Below are 18961 nucleotides of genomic sequence, written 5' to 3' on the forward strand. Positions count from 1 at the left end.
CTATTTTCTCAGTGTTTTGGCTTTGTTTTAATATTTCTTGTTGTCTGATGGAATCATTAACTTCCATTTGATCCATTCTAATTTTCCAGAAGTCTATTGCATGGGTAAGGTTTTGTACTTCATGTATTAAACTCTTCATTCTCTTTCTTGCTGCTTGTTCAGAACACAACTTCAGACCATGACTGTTTCCATTGTTAGAAGCAGATCTCTTTCTCGGTACGGACTAAATCTATCACCCAATTCTGAGGTACCACTGGCAAAGGTACTGGTCTTGTTCTCTGCACAGTGAGTGTCAAGCTTGTCCCTGTTGTAATCTTGAATAGCTCCTTCCTTTGGAACACAGCCACAGGTCCCAGGAAGGCCCAGAGTATCTTCCTGCCTAGATCTTATCCTCTATATGCACAGGACTCTGCGCGCCTCCCTATGCTCTGATTAGCATCAGAGCTGGAAAATGGTTCATTATGACTTTTCTTTGGATCTCTGGATCCACTAGATCGAATACCCATTCTAGGTCTTTGTTGGAGTAACTGAGGAAGAGTTGGTCTGTAACACTTCCCCCCTATTGTGCCATTTTTGCTAGTCTCCTTGGTGCTTTTTTTTTCTCATTGAAAATTCACTTATGTCCCTTTCAAATTTTCTTTCTGAAATTGGGTTGCCTATTTCTTATTTTGTTAATTTGCATATTTTGTAATTTTAGAGCTATTTGTTGTGATTTCCTCCTAAGTTTTTTTTATTCAGATAATCTGGTTTTCATTTCTCTTTTAAAGATAAATTAGATAGTGGTTTATCATATTACTGTTTCACCTTGATTTTAGCAAATAATTTGACAAAGTCTCATGTGCTAAATTTCTGGACAAGACAAAGAGAAATAAACCAGACTACGGTTTGTTTATGGCAGTACTGGTTGACTCAAAGAGCAGTCATTAAATATTAACATGGAAGGTGGGGTTTAGTAGAGTCCCTCAGGGATTCAGATCCTGTAATACTTACTATATTTATCAGTGATGTGGAAAAAGTTTTAGATGGTATGTTGCTTAAATTTTTTAGATGACCCAAAGGTGGAAGGGATAGCAAATCTTGACAGCTAGAATATTGGTCCAAAAGTAATACAATTAAATTTGTTAGAGATCAGTCTTTTCATAAGGTTCAAGAAATCAACCTCATAAGTGCAAGGTGGGGAAGATGTGGCTAGTGATATTCCTGAAAAAGTTCTGCTGTCTTTAATGGTCTTCAAGTTCAATATGACACGAGTGTGATATGGAAGCCAAGACAACTAAGGAAATCTTTGGCTACATTAGGAGAGACAGTAACAGTAACTACTAGTAACAGTACCTAGGACAAGGGAAGTGAGAGTCCCATTGTATTTTGTCCTGGCTAGACTACATCTAGAACATTCTGGGTGCTACATTTCCTTTTTCTCTAAAAAGTTTTTTGGGTATTTTATTTTTTACATCACCTTCATTACCAAATACACACTCTCCTTTCCTCTCCCAGGAAGTCATCCCTTATAAGAGAGAATAAAAAAGGGAGTGAAAAGGCAACCTAGTGCAACTAATTAACACATCAGTGGAATATGCAGTATATGCAGGGTCTGACACACCCATAGTCCTCCACCTCAGCAAAGAAGTGATAGAAGTTAATTTTCTCCTCTCTTCTTTATGGTCAAGATTAATTATCCTAACTACATAGTATTCCATTTCAGTTGTTATGCCCTATTTAAATTGTTGTGGTAATTGAGTAAATTGTTTTCTTGATTTTGCTTACTATGTTCTGTATCATGTCATCTTTCCAATATCTTCCCATATTTCTCTGAATTCTTTTTAATTTATATTATTCTTTATATTCACTGCTTCTTATGGCGTAGTAATATTTCAATACATTTATGCATTACAATTTGTTTAGTTATTCTTCAACTGATATCTACTTTGTAGGTCTTTGGACCTTTCTATCTTTGTGGCTGCTACATTTTCAAAAAGAGATTGACAAATTGGGCAGAGTGGAAGGGGGTGATGTGACGATTACTAGAAGAAAATGGGGACTTGGAGGCTGGAGAAGATTTGGGGGTGACAAGAGAACTGTCGTGACAATATGACAGCTCTCATATTGGATCAACCTCATTTTGCTTAATCCTAGAGGGAAGAAGTCAGAATAAAAGATGGAAATATCAGAAAGGTCAATTTTAATTTGATTCAGTAAAAACCTCCCAATAATTAGACATGGAAGGTGATAGGTTCCCTCTCAATGGAGATTTTTGGGATATAAGTCCAGTAGTGACACTGTTGGATCAAAGGGCATGCACAGTTTGATAACTTTTTGAGCGTCGTTTCAAATCGCTCTCCAGAATGGCTGGATGTATTCACAATTCCACCAACAATGTATCTCAATGGAGGTTTTTGATAAGAAACTCTGAAAGTTGATAGGACTGAAAAAGTCAATCTGTCATAGTCATTTTGGGTTTGAGTTTTTTTTTTTTTTTTTTTAACTTAATTGGGCTGGTCGTCAGGCACCAAACCACCCATTGGGCTGCAACTGGCCCCCTGCTTAAAGGGTTCCAGTGAATCACAGAATCTGCCAACTGAATAGACCCCAAGGTCATTCAGCTTGCCTGTTACTTGAACAGGAACCCCCTGTCTCTTTTCCATCCCCCAGGGGCTAAAAGACCCTCCAAGGAGAGAGCCCCAGGGGCAGTCCATTCTATTTGTTGTCAATTTTCTCTTGACATCAAGCCTTGGTCTCTTTGCAACTTTTCACCAGGATTCTTAGTGGCACAATCTAGAACCAAGCAGAAAGAGGTCTGGATTTGGAGCCCTCCTTTCAAATCTTGGCTCTGCGTTTACTTGTTAACTTTCCCGAGGCTCAGATTCCCCATCTAAAAAAAGTAGGTTTTAATTAGATGAGCTCTAAGATTTCTTAGCATTTTGGTTCTAGATCCAATTCCTTCTCCCACATAACAGTGCTTCAAATACTTGAGGACATCAGTCGTGTTCTCCCGGTCTCTGCCTCAATTTTCCTTTCTCCGCTCTAGATATGCCGACTATTTCCTGGAAGCGTTTCTCCTATTTTTTGGAGCACCCTGGGCACCAGCTTCTGGAAGGACCTCAGATTTTGTAAGCATCCTCCCCAAAATGTGAAGGCCAGAAGCAACCGCAACGTGCCAGACATGTTCCGAGAACAGTACATAATGGGATGGTCACTTCCCGTGCCCCACCTCTGCTTCCACCAATTCAGCCCGAGACTGGATTGGCTTTTAGATTGTATTATCACATTGTTAACGCGTGTTGAGTTTGCAGTTTGCTCACAAACCTCTGGTCATTTTATTTTCTTTAAATCTCAACTTATTTTATCTAGACAACACCAATCAAAGCCTTGGTAGGTGCTATTATTAGCCTGTCTTTATGTTATTATTGCCAAGCAGTGGGGTTAAATGATTGTCCGGGATCACACTGCTGGTAAGTATCAAGTGTCTGAGGCTGGATTTGTACCTCTATCCTCCTGACTACAGAGTTGGCCCCACTGAGCCACCTAGCTGCCCCTAATCCCACTTTATGGATGAAGTAACCGAGGCAGACAGGTTAAGTGGCCTTCCATCTACTGTACCCCTTGGTTTTTTTTTTTTTTTAACAAGACCTTCCCTCTCCATCTTATATTTGTATAATTGACTTGTTGAGCTATGGCTCAACTTTACCTGTATGCCCGTTAAAGTCCATCTTATTAAATCCAACCTATCATGCTAGCCTGTTAAGGTCCTTTTAGATCCCGGCTCTGCCAGCCAACATGCGGGCCACGCTTTCCAGTTTCATATAATTTACAAATGTGATAAACATGCCATCTGTATCCATATCCGAGCCATAGATTAAAACAAGGTCCAAAAAAGGTCAAGGGTAAGAGCAGGAAAGACAATCTAGTGGCTGGGGTGCTAGGTTTGCAATCAGGAAAACCTAGGTTAAATCTGTCCCCAGATGCTCTACATATGAGTATAAGCAAATTGTTGTCAACTTTCTGAGCCTCAGTTTTTCCATCCGTAAAACGGAGATCATAATGCCTGGGAACGTTGTGAGACTCAAATGAGAAAATGTAAATAAGGCAATTTGCAAACTTGAAGGTGCTGTATAAATGTCAGTAATTTTTAATATATCAAGGAAAGAGCCCTAGGCCATCCCACTAGAGGGTTTTCTCCAAGTTGAACAAAGCCTTGGCGCTAAAACAAACACAATCAGCAGCCGGGAATCTGGGACCCGGAGAAGCTTAGCTTATATCCACGATGATGCTTCTGATAACATTGATTGAAATAGACGATAATATTGATCATCAGAATAACTCTTACTGAAAATCAGATGCGGATGGAATTCAGAATGGAGATTTTGATTCAGACACAGATCTGCCTCCCCAGAAGCCTCTGCCTTTTACCACAATCCTTCCTCCCAGACGATGATAAAAACGGTGCCTTCCTTGGGTTTTTTGCCCTCTGTAAAATGCTTATCACAAACGAAATCTGCCAACATGTTAAAGAAACCAGGTGCCGTGTCCCTTCTTCCACGCAGGAGGGTGAGAAGACTTAGTCAAAGCCCACGGCTGTACCATCCATGCCTGCTGGTCCTGCCCTGGCCCAATACTGTGTGTGTGAGACTGTCCATCTTTGTCTGCTCACAGGGTGCATGCCTGGGTGTGTCTGTGTGTGTGTGAACCTCTGTAGATGGATGGATGTGTGTGTGTGTGTGTGTGTGTGTGTGTGTGTCTTAAGTACTTCCCTCCTCCCATCCAAAAAACCAAAACAAAACAGATCAACCAACAACACCATCTGTGGATCTGGTTCTGTCTGTCTCCATTGAGTTTTCACCAATTCTTTCTCTCCCTGGAAAAGCTCCTGACCTGCCTGCTTAGAAACAGCAACCAGAATTAGCCACAGTTTAATCATCCTCAGTCTCAGAGACCCCTATCCGATTGCCCCTCTAAGACATATCTGGGGGAAGAGAAAACAAACGAACAAAAAACAATCTCTTTGAAAAATCTAGTATATAAATAGTCAGAAAGCCAGATGTTGGGTCTGGAATCCGACTCGCAGCTCCAACGGCACCCCTCCCCCCACCCAACTCCCCCCAAGCCCTTGCAGCCTCCCCCCTGAAAAATGAAATACACGGACATTCCTTCTCTGATAGCTATCCATTTCTGGTGCTCAGAAATCCCCCCCCACCAAAAGTTCTGGCCCAGAACCATGCGCACACTGCCCTCCCCCTTCCCAGAACACACACTCACACACACTCACACTAAATACACACACTCACACTCACACACACTCACACTCATACACACACTCACACACACACACACTCACACTAATACACACACACTCACACACACACACACACACACACACACTCACATACACACACACAAAACCACCACCAAGCTGATGGCTGAGGTATGGCATGGTGATGTGGGGCCTGGAACATCTAAGTTCTAGAGTGGCAGGTTTCAGATCTGAGTCCCAGATACCCCAAGAGCTGGCCTCTTGAGGGGAGAAAGTATGGCTCTCAAACAGAAAGTTCTGGACAAGGTATAGAAGCGGATTTTCCTGACCTGGGTCTTGAAGGTCCAGGTTCTAGACCTGGTATTGCGTGGCCTGACCCACCTGAAGTGGGAGGATTAACCTCTTCAGTGGGGCTCACTTTGTCCACAGTCTGCTGCTGCTCTGTCGCTTGAGGTGGCTCGAGGGCTTTCCTGGAGAGGAAGGAGGCGGGGAAGAAGGAGGCGCTGGTTCTAGGTCACAGGTTCGTGTCCCGAGTCATTAAGGAGCCCTGGCCGCAGGGCTCGGAGAACCAACGGGGTTGGAAAAACTCCACTTCTAAGGCGACCCCAGCCCCAACCTCCACAGAGCCGGCACCGAGCAGGCACTTGAGAAGTGCGCGCCGCCTTGCATTGTTGATTGGCTCCCAACTCTGACCCTCCAGTCTCAGAAGAGGCAGGGCACCCGCAATGGCGCCACCTTCCAATGGAGGGGTTTCTGAGCGAGCCCCCAAGGGTTCTCTGCCCTGGCTGAGGGCTCCGGGAGCAGGGGTGCGGGGCAGCAGTATCAACATCACTGTCAATACCTGGTCAATAGGCACGTTCAGATTCTTGCTGAAGTTTGGTTTTTCAAGTGGCTAGAAAAGGTCTTTCCCCTTTCACCACTTTAAAAGGGGCAGGAAACAGCAAAAGGTTCTGGGTTCTTAGCTCTTGTCTCTTCATATGAGGTATTGGGGTCCCCCCAACTTCCGTGGAGTCCCCTGGGTTGGGGTCAAGAATTCTCAATGGAGAGCGGTCCTTAACCTCCACCCAGCCCCCATCCCAAACCCCAGCCCCTAGGTAGAGTCCAGTTCGAAGACACCGTCACCAGTGGGTGTGGTGAAGAAACAGGGGGGTGTTGGGGCATGGTTCCCCCCCACTTCCTCTCCATCACTCTGGTCCCTGGGCCCCTCGCCCTTGAGCTTCAAGCTGCGTTCGAAGTCCAGGAGCTGTCCCATGAAGTTGAAGTTGGGAGAGATGTTGGACTTCTGCCGCTTTACCAGATCGTACGCGTCGTTAAGCGAGAGGTGAAGCTTCTGCATCAGGTAAGCCACGGTGACGGTGACGGAGCGGCTGATGCCAGCCAGGCAGTGCACCAACACCCCACAGTTCTGGGACACAGCTTCATCTGAGGGAGGTGTTAAATGACAGAGACAGAGACAGAGAGAGACAGAGAGACAGAGAGAGGGAAGGAGGGAGGGAGAGGGAGAGATTCAAGAAGTTAGTTTATACCAGACGTATCTCTCCCTTCATGCTATCCTCCACAATACTAAGCTCAGCTGCTGCAGTGTCAACATTAACCCCACCCCAGCCCCACCCTGGGAAGATTGAATTGTCTTCTCTCCGGGGAAACCCAATTCCCCAACTCCCCAACTCAAAGTGGGCCTATTTTGGACATCTTGTCAATGATGAGGGATTTCGAATGGGCGGCCTCCTTTTATCTTATTTATTTATCTTATTTATTTATTTATTTATTCTACATGCTCTCCAGATGACTGTTAGGGAGTATATCTTCTTATTTCAGCACATTCATGTGGGGCCCTCTCTCCACCAATACAGATTGCAATCCTTTCAGCTGCTGCAAGTCAAGTGAGGGGAGGACTTGTATTCAAAGCTCTGCTATCTCTGTGACTCTGGGCAAGGCCTCTCCCAGGCCAGAGTTCTTGCTTTACAAAAGGAGGGGGTTGAAGAAGATGACCTCTAAGATCCCTTCTGGCTCTAGATCTGGGATCCTCCCCCTCCCTGGGCCTCAGTTTCCTCCTTTGTAAAACGAGGAGATGGAACTCTGGCCTTGGAGGTCCTTCCTAGCTTTGGCCCTAGGCTCTTCTTTTTCTTCATCATCTTTTCATTGGTTATCCCCCACTGCTGCCTTCAACATCCCACTTCCTCAGCTCCAGTCACAGTGGGTGCCTTCTCTACTGGCGTTTTCTTACCCTTATATCTCATCTGGAATGGTTCTCTTCCGCTCCCCTGCTTAGCTTTAAGGCCCAGTTGGAATCTCCTGTTCTCTAAGCCCATCCCAAGCTGCCATTCTCCCCTCTCCCATGAGGCTTAACATTGTATTACTTTCTCATCATTTTGTGGATGTGAGTTTTAGAGGAAATAAAAAAGGGAAGGAGTGAGAGATGAGAAAAGGGGAAGTCCTAGGAGGGAGAGCAACAAATATAGAAACTGAGGCACAGGCATGCATGAGTGTGGGCCCGTGGGGCTGGTGCAATGGCCCCATACACAACTGTTCCCTACTCTCTGCTCACCTAAGCATCAGGGTACACAGACAATATTGAGGGGAGACAGAATAATGTGTGAGTGTGATGTGTGCGCACGCACTTGCGCACAGTGTGAAGACGGGTATCTCTGGTTAGCAACAACTCACCAATAAAGTCAATGGCCTCTGGGAAAAACTGGGAGAGGTTCTGGCTCCAGTGGTCAGAGATGGGGATCTGCTTGTAGTGGATGTCGCCGTCCTTTTCAAAGAGATTGGGCAGGTTGGGGGTGACGTTGAGGATGTAGCGGATGCCCAGCTTGGCCAGCATGTCCATGTTGGCTGAATCCTGAGCACTGCCCAGGTACAGGTTGGGGAGAATCTGAACAGGTAAGGATGGGGGGTGTCCCGGCGGTGGCGGGCTCCCACCCTCCGACTCCAGACTGTAGCTCAGCGTGTCTCGGTCTGGGTCTGATTCAGCATCTGAGCAGTCTGAGCTGAGGCACAGGCCTCCCAGGCCCACCACAGGTGCTGGCACAGGCACTAGTGAGTTACTGGCACAGGGGGCATCGAGCTTGGTTTTGCAGAGGTGTGGCCACTCAGCTTGGAATTTGCTGAAGCCACCTGTCGTAGGGAGAAAGGGGAAAAGTCACATGAGGAAAACATACTGGCACCAGGCTCAATGGAGACACACAGGGCTAGAACAGTGCAGCAAGGACTCAACATGGAGGAAGCAACAAGTGCTAAGGATGCTGTGGCCCAGAACCCAAACCCACAGACACTGAAACGATTTCAAGGTCTTCCTGAGAATAGAAAAGACTTACTTGGTAGGACTGAGAACAGAGAAGATACTAACTACATGGTTCTGAGAGGTTTTCTTTCTCTAAGTTCCGCATTCATTGTTCACTCCATTTATCCTCAGCAAATATGGTGTTCCAATATCCCATTTATACTATTGTTTCATAAGCTACGTGCCATTTGTGTGGGAAGAGCCATGCTGACTAGATATGATGTTAAGTACTCTAGAATCCAATAAGTCGTTCCTGGGGTGGGAAGAGCCTAAACAGCAAAGCCCCGTGACCACCCGTAGCCATTGTAGGCACAGCGCTTAAGAGAACCCGACTGGGCAAATTCCATCCTCTTAAAAGAAAGGAAACATCAGGGACTGAATGGGGTGGGAGCTTCCCTCACGGGTCATCTCTGTTTTCTTCTGGCCATCTCTAATTTGGGGTCAAACCCGTACCCCCTCTGCAGCTCTTCCCTGTCTGACCCCAGCTGCTCTCAATCATTCCACACAACCTTTTAGGATCCCAGAGGCTCAGTGCTCCATGATCAATATGCCAACAGATATACCCATATGGAAAGCTCTATTTCCAAGTCGATGGTTATTTCTTGAGTTTGGAGTTTGTCCTCATTAGGGGCCATTACATAGGCAGGTAGATGGAGAAAGCACTTACTAAGTGCTCGCTATGTGCCAGGGACAGTGAACGTACCAAACAAATGTGAGCAATGAAAGAATGAAAGGCAGGCTGGCCGAGTGGTTAAAGAGCTGACCTTGGAGTCAGTAACACCCGAGTTCAAGGCCTCTCTCTGACATGTATTGGCCAAATGACCTTGCCTTAGTTACTTAATATCTCACTCAATGTTCTGGGACTATAGATTGCAGAATAGCGGCTTGTCTGCTTTGGTGAATTTCCTCACCATTAGCTCCCTACGTCAATGAAATCACAGGAATAAGATCAAGCACTATGAATCATTTCACTGCATTCAACAAGCACAGGCCTTATAAGAGAACAGCTCTGATGAGGATGACTAGCATCAGTTAAATGAAATAAATTATTAGCTCGAGATCAGCCTTGGCTGGGTGATGTCTGAATTCACGGTACAATTGAATGCCCGGGATCTTCAGTCTGATTTGACAAAGACTTTTAAGCACCTACTATGTGCCAGCAATACAAATACAAAAATCAAATCATCTCTTCCCTTAAGGAAATACGACAGTATACAGATAAACACCAATTATATATAAAGTCATTTTTAAAAGGACAAAATAATAACTGGGACGTGAAGGGACGACAGGAGGGGTCCTATGTTGGAAGTGCATTCTGGACTCTGAAGGGAACCGGCCTTCCAAAAAGTGGAAGTGGAGGCAGCTCAGTCCAGACAGGAGAGACCAGCCATGCCCCCGAGGGGAGGTGGGAGATGGAATGTCCCAAACAGGCAACAACCGGCTGGAATGGACCGAGTGCAAGGCCCATTTAGAACAAGACTGGGAAGGCAGGCAGGAAGGGGGAAAGGGGAACTTTAAATGCCAAATTAAGGAATTTGTAATTGTTTCTAGAGGCGATAGAAAGTCAGATTTTGGGGTAGGGGCCTGGCATGGCCAGATCTATTCCAGGAATATCAATCTGGCAACAGTATGGAGGACAGGCTGTGGAGGGGACAATAGGGGAGCACGGGAGTCACGGAGGGGCCAACGCAACAGTCTAGGTGAGGGTAGGGACTGAGAGTCGAGGGCATTTCCAAATGGACGTTCATGTCAGCAACCCAACGACTTGGTTATCTTTTCTTCCCCACCTGTCTTCTTTTGAACTTCCCAGTATCTGTCAAAGGCACTCCCATCTTCTCGGTTATCTGGGCTAATGACCTCTGTGTAATCCTTGACCCTTTCTTCTTCCTCACTTTTTCTCTGCCACCCAATCAGGTGCCAAGTCTGCGGGTTCTAATTTCCCAATGTCTGGCATATCTATTCCCTTTGCCATTTTTCTGCTCAGGCTGTCTCTCCTACTCTCATGGAATCTTACTGGGGTCTCTCAGAATCCCTTAGATACCAAGAGCACAGACGGGAGCACAGATCCTTAGGCTATTCCTCCAGGGAGCACCTTTCCAGCTGATAGTGAGTTTTTAATGACTATTCTTTGAGCCTGTTCACCCGGCCGGATTAGAGTCCGCCCGTGCTCAGGATTAGAGTCAGCCGTGCTCAGGATTAGAGTCCGCTCGTGCTCAGGCGTGCTGTGTAGCATCTTTATCTGTGACTTTTATAAAGGGATACTAATAATAATGCTGCACTCTTCTCCTCCAGGGTCATCAGAGTTCTGGGGTAAGAAAAAGATCAAGAGGACTGGCACGGTGATGACCCAAGATGGGGGGGGTGACCTTGGCCTTTCTAAATTAAGGTCATTCCCAGGTCTCAGTTTGTCTGAGGTCACACCCATTTAATGACTAAGGACTGGGTAAGGGTTGAGACCAAAAATGGCCTAGTTTATCACCACCAAAAACTAGCAATCTCGGAGGGGAAAGACTACCACCATCATCACTGATAATAATAATAATTATTATTATTATAATTAGAATTTATACAGAACTTTAAGGCTGCAAAGTACTTTACAAACATTATATCATTTGATACTCACAATAAACCTGGGAGGTAGGGGCTATTATTACCCCTATTTTACAGATCAGGGAACTGCCACAAGCAGATGTTAAGAAACTGGATCAAGCACAGCTAGGGGATACAGCAGAGTGCTGGGTTTCATCAGAAAGACCTGAATTCAAATCTAGCCTCAGACACAGTGTAATGCTAGCCAATTCACTTGATCTGCCTCAATTTCCTCAACTGTAAAATTGGAATAACAATAGCACTTACCCTCCAAAGATGTCGTGAAGATCAATGAGATACTATTCAGTGTCTGGCATATCTTAGGTACTTAATAAATGTTCATTTCCTTCCCTTTCAGATTCACATAGCTAAAAAGAGTCTGGGGCTACATTTGAACTCAGGTCTAGCACTCTATCTCACCACCTCACTGTCTAGTTATCTGGCTGCCTCCAGCTAAATATACTTATCAAATTTTTAGATAACCTTAGATAACGAGTCAACTTGTGACAGGCTCAAAGGGTGGGTCATATTCATGAGAATGAAACTTAATCAGGTGACTCCCCTGAAACCTTCCTAAATACAATATCAGAGCTTTGGGTTTTGGTGTCCATGCATCTGAAAAAAGCTCCCCCGGAACCAAGCACAGGAAGCACGGGAGCCCAAAGCTAATGAATGAGGTTTTCGGTCTCCTTAAGAACTAGTGTCTGAGGCTGTGTCCTCACCAGTGGGCAGACGCCATTTGGAGTCTGGGGCTCAGTTCTGGGCACCGCATTTTTGGGAGGATCTTGCTATGCTCAGTTCCAAATCCAGAGCTCTCTTCACTCCCTTGCCTAGAACATCCTACATTAAGTGCGATTGACCCCCGTTCTTCCTTTTCTGTGTAGGACAATGGGAACTTTCACAATGTGCCTAGTTACAGGTCCCCTTCACCTGATGCAAACCCGATACAGTAAGCTCTGATTGACTGTGTCCTGTATGCCCACAATCAAATAGATTGTGTAAATAAGTGCCATTTCTTTTTTTCCTTTTCTTTTCCTTTTGCTTTTCTTTTTTATAATCCCAAGCAGTAATCACCGACATTAAAAAAGGGGCCCAGAGGCCAAGCAAGGTCTGAGTCATCAATGAAAGATTCCATTCTGTCTAGTAAAGCTGTGTTAAGTGTATGTGACCAGTTCCTCAGTTTCTGAAAACTGGCCAAGTCTGAGAGGGCCTTTCTTCTGCATGTATCATTCCTTTACTCAGTCTGGCACCATGTCAGGGAGCCATGCCTGGGTTCAAATCCTGATTGACCTTGGGACAACATCTAATCTTTCTGGCCTTAGGTTATTCATTCACAAAATAAGGAGACTGGATAAAGTGACCTCTAAGTGACCTTCCAGCTCAAAGTGCTCCTACCCCAAACTCTTGAATGATTCCTTATTCCCTAATATGGTAGCTAGCTGGCTCGACAGGAGGTAGAGCACTGGGCCTGGAGAAGACTCGTTTTCCTGAGTTCAGATCTGGCCTCAGACTCTTACTAGCTGTGAGACCCTGGGCAAATCGCTCCATCCTGTTTGCCTCAGTTTTCTCCTCTGTAAAATGAGCTGAAGAAGGAAATAGCAAGCCACTTAGTATCTTTGCCAAGGAAACCCCAAATGGGGTCGCCAAAAGTCAGACGTGATTGAAAAACAACTGAACAACAATGAATCTTCTAATATAGAAAGTCCAAACCCTTTCGTGTGGCATTCAAAGTTGGTCTCGCCTTATCTTTTTCACCTTTTCCGACTCTACTTCCTGGACAACCTAGGTTCAAGTCACATCTGCTTTGAAATCTCCCCCCTCTCTCCCAACATGCCCTGTGCTTTCTCACCTCAGTGTCTTCCCTACACACTATGTACTTGGCCTGCAATGTCCTCCACTTCTCTCATCCTCTTTTCAGTTCAAACATTGCACGAGCCAACTCAAATACCCACGGCAGAGATCGTTTCCTCTTGCTCTGGACCTTCAGAACCTCGCATATAGTAAGCATTTCACAAGTGCTTCTAGGATTTGATTCCTCCCAGCCAGAAATGATCGCTCGTCCCCCCCCCCCCCTTGCTCCCCCAGTCCCATGTAACATTTTGGGCTCTACCTCTCTTATTCACTTATGCATAATGGTTTAGTCCCGATATCTGCACATATCCCATTACTAGACTGGAAGTTCCATGAGGTCAGCAACTGTTTCTTATTTAAGAAGTTTCTTTATCTAACTCCCCCAGCCCTGGACACAGAGTTCAGCACACATCACACACTCAAATTCTGTTTGTTAAAACAATAGATACAGCAGGCAATAACCATAATGAATTTTAGTGTCAATTAATGAAAAGAAATGGTAGAAAGAAGATAGAGATGGGAAGTTATAACAATATGTATACATAGTAAGACTGTTCTTGGGGGTGGAGGGGGTAGAATTCAGCTCTTGAGATTGAAACCTTACTAAATACCGCTGGAACACCATTAACCATTTGAATGTTTAGAACAAAAAAGTCCCTAAACTTTTCTATTTCTTGCTCTTTCAATAGAGGGAAATCCTTAAGTTTCTTTTTTGGAAAATGGGGAGCATCTTATTTTACAGAGAAAAAATTCTAATTTATATGTGTGTATGGCAGGGGGTGGAGTTGGGGGGAGGTATAGCATCAGCTTGTGGCCCCCTAGAATATGTGAATAAGGAGTTTTAAAGAAACGTTGCAATTTCACAATTCTAGGAATACATAGATGTACATATTGTTGTTGAGTTCTTTTTTGGTCACGTCTATTATGTGGAAGTATGTGTGTGGGTATGTGTATATATCTATATATAAAATGTCTGTTACCAATTATTGGTAAACACATATATTGTGATTGTTCAGTTGTGTTCAACTTTCTGTGACCCCATTTGGGCAAAGATACTGGAGTGGTGTGCTGCTTCCTTCTCCAGTTCATTTTACAAATGAGGAAACTGAGGCAAACAGGGTGAAGTGATTTGGCTAGGGTCACAAAGCTATTGTGGGAGGTCTTCCTGACTCCACACTCGGTACTCTATCCACTGTGCCACCTAGTCGCTATATAATGTATTCACACTTATATGATACATAAAATATAGTATTTTAGATATCTATATTCTGCTGTCAAGCAACCTTGCTTTAGGGAGAGGAGACAGAACTTAGCTGCTAAACATCAGATTTGTAGCTCTAGGCTGGCCCTGTGATAGGCTTCACCATTGTTCAGTCTCAGTTTGATGTTCTGGAGTAGCCTGGCTTCTTGGGGAAGACACCCGTACAAGCCAACTCATCACTTCTCCGGGCACACCAGCTACTCCAGCCACTCAGAATCAAGAACAGCTTGAAGGACCATGAGACCATGCAGCGACGCCGCTGTCTCTATATCGAGAGCCACCTTTCCATACACTGCCTGGACAATAACCCTCAAGACCAGCTGACTTGATTTCTGTGTCGCCGCGTTATTAGTCGGTGTCGACTATCCCTCCACACCCTCCTCTCTAACTCAACTGTGTGCAAAGTTGTTAAAGGTTATCTTTGTTGCTTGGCTCCAGCTGGATACCCTTGCCTCTGCACGCACGGCTGCCATGGGTATATCACCCCTTGGTTATTGCCTCATTGAATTGGATGAAATGACACGTATGGCCTAGGGAATGGGGTGCCAGGCTCAAGTCAGGAAGGGCAAGGTTGAGATCTTGCTGCGGATGCTTACTAGTTGGGTGAATGGGAACGCTTCATCTGCAAGATGAAGGGGTTGGACTCGATGACCTCTAAGGTCTCTTTTAGCAATATGACCCAATTGCTAGGTCAGGTCCTACCCTCACATGCGCCATAAGGACATCCCGTTAGTGGGGACACTTTACACTTTCCTCACTCACGGCTGATGGACACGAATACACCGTGTGTGAAAATCCCCGGATCTCCAAATCAGAAATTAGGGGGCGATGACTCAATTTATACAAGGATTCTTGACTTTGTAGAAAGGCTTATAACAGGATGCCTTTAAGTTACCAGCTACTCCCTTGCATTTAAACCATAATTTGATTTTTTAAAAATCTGATTTAAGCAGAGGACAGCTGATTTCAATTTCTCATGGAAAACCTCCCCTTAGGCCATAGGAGGGGCAAGTCTGGGCAAAGCAGGCCCAAGCAGGGTACAGCCCTGAAAAAACATAATTAGGGAGATAAGATCTGGCAAGCTGGATGGGGTAGAAAGAAGAAGAAGGTTTGCCCGGGAGTTTGCCCTGTGACCCTGTAAGGGAGGCAGGGCAGGGGGTCTATGCTCTTGTGGCAGAGGGAGAAGCTGGCTCTCGCTCACTCAGTCAGTCAGTGATGTAGCTGGGCCTCCCTCACAGATGGGCACTTAATCCCGGCTCCCGAGGCCCCACGGCCTCTCCTCTCTCCCCTCCCCTCCCCCCTCCTCCCAGGCTCCCAGGTCTCTGAGGCCGGGCACCTACCTTGCAGGTAGTAGGTGGGGTGGCCTTCCTCTTGCAGCTTCTGGAGTAGGGTGGCGAGCACCGACTGGGCTGCCTCCCCTTCCTCCTCCTCCACACAGCGCCCTTCATCGTACAGGAGGATGGGCAGAGGGGCCAGTGGCTGGTGCTGCTGCAGGGGGCCGGGGAGCAGGGAGCACACAGATAAGTTCCCCTTCCTCAGCCTTCGAAGCAGCAGGGCTGGGAGGGCGACGCTGAGAGCCCCCTGGACGTGGCCCGATTCATAGAGTTCCCTGCTCCGGCAGTCCAGGAGGAGCAGCTGGGGCTGGGGGGTGGCCAGCTCTCTGCTCAGCCACAGGGGTGATCTTCCGAGCCCCTCCATGGAGAAAGATGACTAGCGAGCTGCCCCCGATTTCTTCAGAGGGGCCCAGGGAGGGATATGCACATGACCCAATGGTCAGGGCCAGTTCCTTCACTTTCTCCTCAGGTTGCTCGCTCTCTCTGTCCCTGGGTGTCTCTGTCTGTCTTTCAAGCAAGAAAGAAGAGATGGGGAGGATGTGGCCTAGGGGCCATCTTTACTTCTCCCTCAGCTCCCTCTCAGAAGAGCCCGGGGAGTCAGTCAGGGCAGGGCCACTTGAAGGTGTGTGTATGGGTGTGGGGGGTGGAAAGGGGGCCCCAGGTTGGTAGGAATCGGAAAGCGGGAGTGGGAGTATGGGTGACAATGTTTTCCTTATTGGAAAGAGACAGAAAACTGAGAGTGGCGAAGGCCCGCTGCCCAGAGCTGTGCTGGGCCTCCCCTAGGAAACCCGAGGGCTGGCCTTTGCTCCTGGTGGGCCTGGCTAAGGCCAAGGTTCCCTTCCCCACATCATAGCTTTGGGAATGAACCGGGTAGCCCCAGAATCTGGAAAAAGCACCAGGGCTCTGGGCTCCAGTCACACCTCCTCGTTCCCTAACTTCCCACCTTGGCTTCACGTGGCCACGGCGGCTTGGCCCTTCCTGTTCTGACGTCGGAGGGAGAGGTCGTCGCCCTGAACCACGAGTCCGCTTCTCCAGTGGTGAGAGCTGCCAGCTTCCGGGACCCCTTCTCAGAGGTCTGGAGAGGAGGGCCACTACCTGAGAACCTTCTTCCCAGGTTCTAAGTTCCCTGTAAGGCAAAGAATATTTTCTTTTTGGAGGGGGGAAGGCTAATGGTCCAGGTCAGAAGAGCCCCTTATCCCAGCGGGATCTTATGGACAAGAGAAGGGAAAGATTGTTTTCTCTCAGGGGAGGGAATGGGATCCCTTGACCACAGGGTCTTCAATAAATGTGATTGGACAATTAGTTTTCAGGGGGCTGAGGTCTTTTCATCTTTTAGGTAAAGTTCTCTTCCAGAGAAGAGTACAACTAAGGAAACTGAGTCCAAGGCCACTCTGAGCCGGTGTCCTGAGAATCTGGAGCTCTGAGAGGTGGGAGTTGGAGAGAGGGGGGTTGTTCTTCCAGCTGTGCTACAGATGGAAGTGAGGGAAGGGAGAGGCAGGAAGATGTGAGCTGGCTAAGGGGCAGGGTTTCCTTCTTCCCCCTAGCTTCTGTGCCCGGAATCGTTTTTTCGAGGCGTTTAGGGAACTGAGGGGATCCCAAACTGCTGACAAATCCAGGGCAGAATCCGAAGGGAGAGGTGGCTGGTGGAGGGGCCTGTGGGGCTGTATGGCTCTTCCCAGAAAAGCTGACCCAGGAAGGGAGATCCTTTGGTCCCCCAACGTGGTGGCCGAGGGGGGAGGCTGGGGGTGGCAGTCCTGACTGGGCCTGGTGGTGCTACCTGTAGAGTTGGAGAAAACGAGTCAGATCCTCGAGGAGCAGCAGTAGGTGAGCCTGAGGGGACAGCCTGGGTCTCTGGAGTTTCCCACTTGCCTGGGAAAGGGGGATGGGGAGGAAAAAAAAGAGGAAAGAGCCTTGGCCCATGTATGTGTGTGTGGAAGTCTGTCTTGTCTGAAATGTGGGGACAGAGGCCCATGTACATGCGTGTACGGTGTGTTGTACACATGCACATGGCCTTCTTGGAGTATGGGCACAGATGCATTGGTGTGTGTATGTGTATTTGTCACAGAATACCTACATCAGTGTTTCTGTGTGAGTGTGTGTGTGTATGAGTGTATGTGTATATGTTTGTGTGTCTGAGTGTGTACTTGTGTGTGTGTGTGTGTGTGTGTGTGTGGGGTGAGGAGGGGGCTGGGTAAGGACAGAGGAGGGAAAGTAGTAGGACAGTCCTTTTCTGTGGAGAGTGGGGAGTGAGGAAGGAGGAGGTGGGCAGCCAAAGGCCGAGGCTTACACGAAGGCAGGAGCTGGGAAGGCTTCCCCGCAGGAGGCTGCACCTTCGTACCCTGCCCCCAGCAGGAAAATCCCCTTATCTCGGTTACCTGATAGTGCAGAACTTTGCTTTGAGCCCAGGATAGTGTGAGAGAGGACACAGACAACCCCCAAGCCAGAAAGGGAGGGGGAGAGGGATGGAGACAGACCAAGAGACAAGGCAGAGATGGTGAAGCCCGGAGGCTCGGACCCTCTTCCCTCAGGGTCACTCTCTCTCAGGCACTTCAGAAGACTCCCCCCTGCCTAACTCCCCAGCCCCGCTCCCCTCTCCTCAGCCAGTAGTCTAGAGGCAATTGCTTAAGATGCTTCAGAGTCTGGTGCATTAAACCCGACCCTGGCTGGGAAAGTCAAGAGCCTAAGGGCCTTGTCCGAGTGCACCTCCCTCCCTGTCTCCCTTCCCAAGATCCAGATTCAGAGTACTGAGTCTGGCAGGAACCTCCTCCCCCCCATTTTATAGACGGGAAAACTGAGACCCAGACACATCTTACACAAGGGCCCCGAGTGTGTGGAGATGTGGCAACAGAACATAGCTTTTGAAGAGCTGCAAGGGCTTTAGAAGTCCCTCAACGCCCCCTCCTCGTTTTCTTCAGAGGGGGAAGCTGAGGCCCGGAGATGGCAAAGGCCCGATGCGACCCCTGCAAACGGGGTGTGCATGGGGGGCAGCGCCGGCGGGAGTGCGCTCCGTGTGGGGCTGACGCGTTGGGGTCGGAGGGGCGTGTGTGAGCTGGCAGGCTGCTCGGAAGCCCGGGGAATGGATGGGAAGTGGGTTGCCAGGGGAAGGGGATTGGGGGAGGGGCGGGGTAGGGGGCTGGCGGGGGGGGCGGGGGGCGGCGCGGGGACGTTGGGCCGGGGTGTGGGTTTGTGTTTGGCGGCGTGTGTCGTGGGTGCGGGGGCGGCGGCGGGTTTGTCAAAGGACGTTGGGCCGGGGTGGGGGGGTGTTGGGAGGGTTCGTTGGGGTATGCGGTGCGTCAATCGGCCGGGATGCGTTTGGGGGGTTCGGGTTGCGGGGAGGGGGTTGGGGGAGGTTCCCCGGGGCGGGCGCGCTCCCCCGTCCCCGCCGCCGCCGC

The 18961-nt window shown here is 47.8% G+C and overlaps 1 protein-coding gene across 2 annotated transcripts; it reads right to left on the reverse strand.

The window, feature by feature from the left end:
• Positions 1–562: 562 nt before the first annotated feature.
• Positions 563–18645, reverse strand: DUSP9 (dual specificity phosphatase 9). Of its 2 annotated transcripts, XM_031944401.1 has the most exons (5): positions 17347–18645; positions 16513–16695; positions 15576–16072; positions 7916–8368; positions 563–6670 (listed from the first exon to the last, which is right to left on the reverse strand). In XM_031944401.1, the coding sequence occupies exons 3-5, from the start codon at positions 15931–15933 to the stop codon at positions 6339–6341; spliced, it is 1143 nt and encodes a 380-aa protein (XP_031800261.1). In that variant the 5' UTR covers positions 15934–16072; positions 16513–16695; positions 17347–18645; the 3' UTR covers positions 563–6338. The 2 variants fall into 2 exon arrangements, with proteins under 2 accessions (XP_031800261.1, XP_003774748.1); XM_003774700.2 differs by having other exon boundaries at positions 15576–16076; positions 16513–18645.
• Positions 18646–18961: the final 316 nt, after the last annotated feature.

This window comes from Sarcophilus harrisii, chromosome X (assembly GCF_902635505.1).
Source record: "Sarcophilus harrisii chromosome X, mSarHar1.11, whole genome shotgun sequence".
Lineage (NCBI taxonomy): Eukaryota > Metazoa > Chordata > Mammalia > Dasyuromorphia > Dasyuridae > Sarcophilus > Sarcophilus harrisii.

Bases quoted from the DNA above. Each gene is read 5' to 3' on its own strand.
- DUSP9 (XM_031944401.1), bottom strand. From the start codon at position 15,933: ATGGAGGGGCTCGGAAGATCACCCCTGTGGCTGAGCAGAGAGCTGGCC. The intron at 8,369-15,575 runs GTAGGTGCCCGG...TCCCTACGACAG, and splicing joins CCCCACCTACTACCTGCAAG to GTGGCTTCAGCAAATTCCAA. The intron at 6,671-7,915 runs GTGAGTTGTTGC...CACCTCCCTCAG, and splicing joins AGAGGCCATTGACTTTATTG to ATGAAGCTGTGTCCCAGAAC.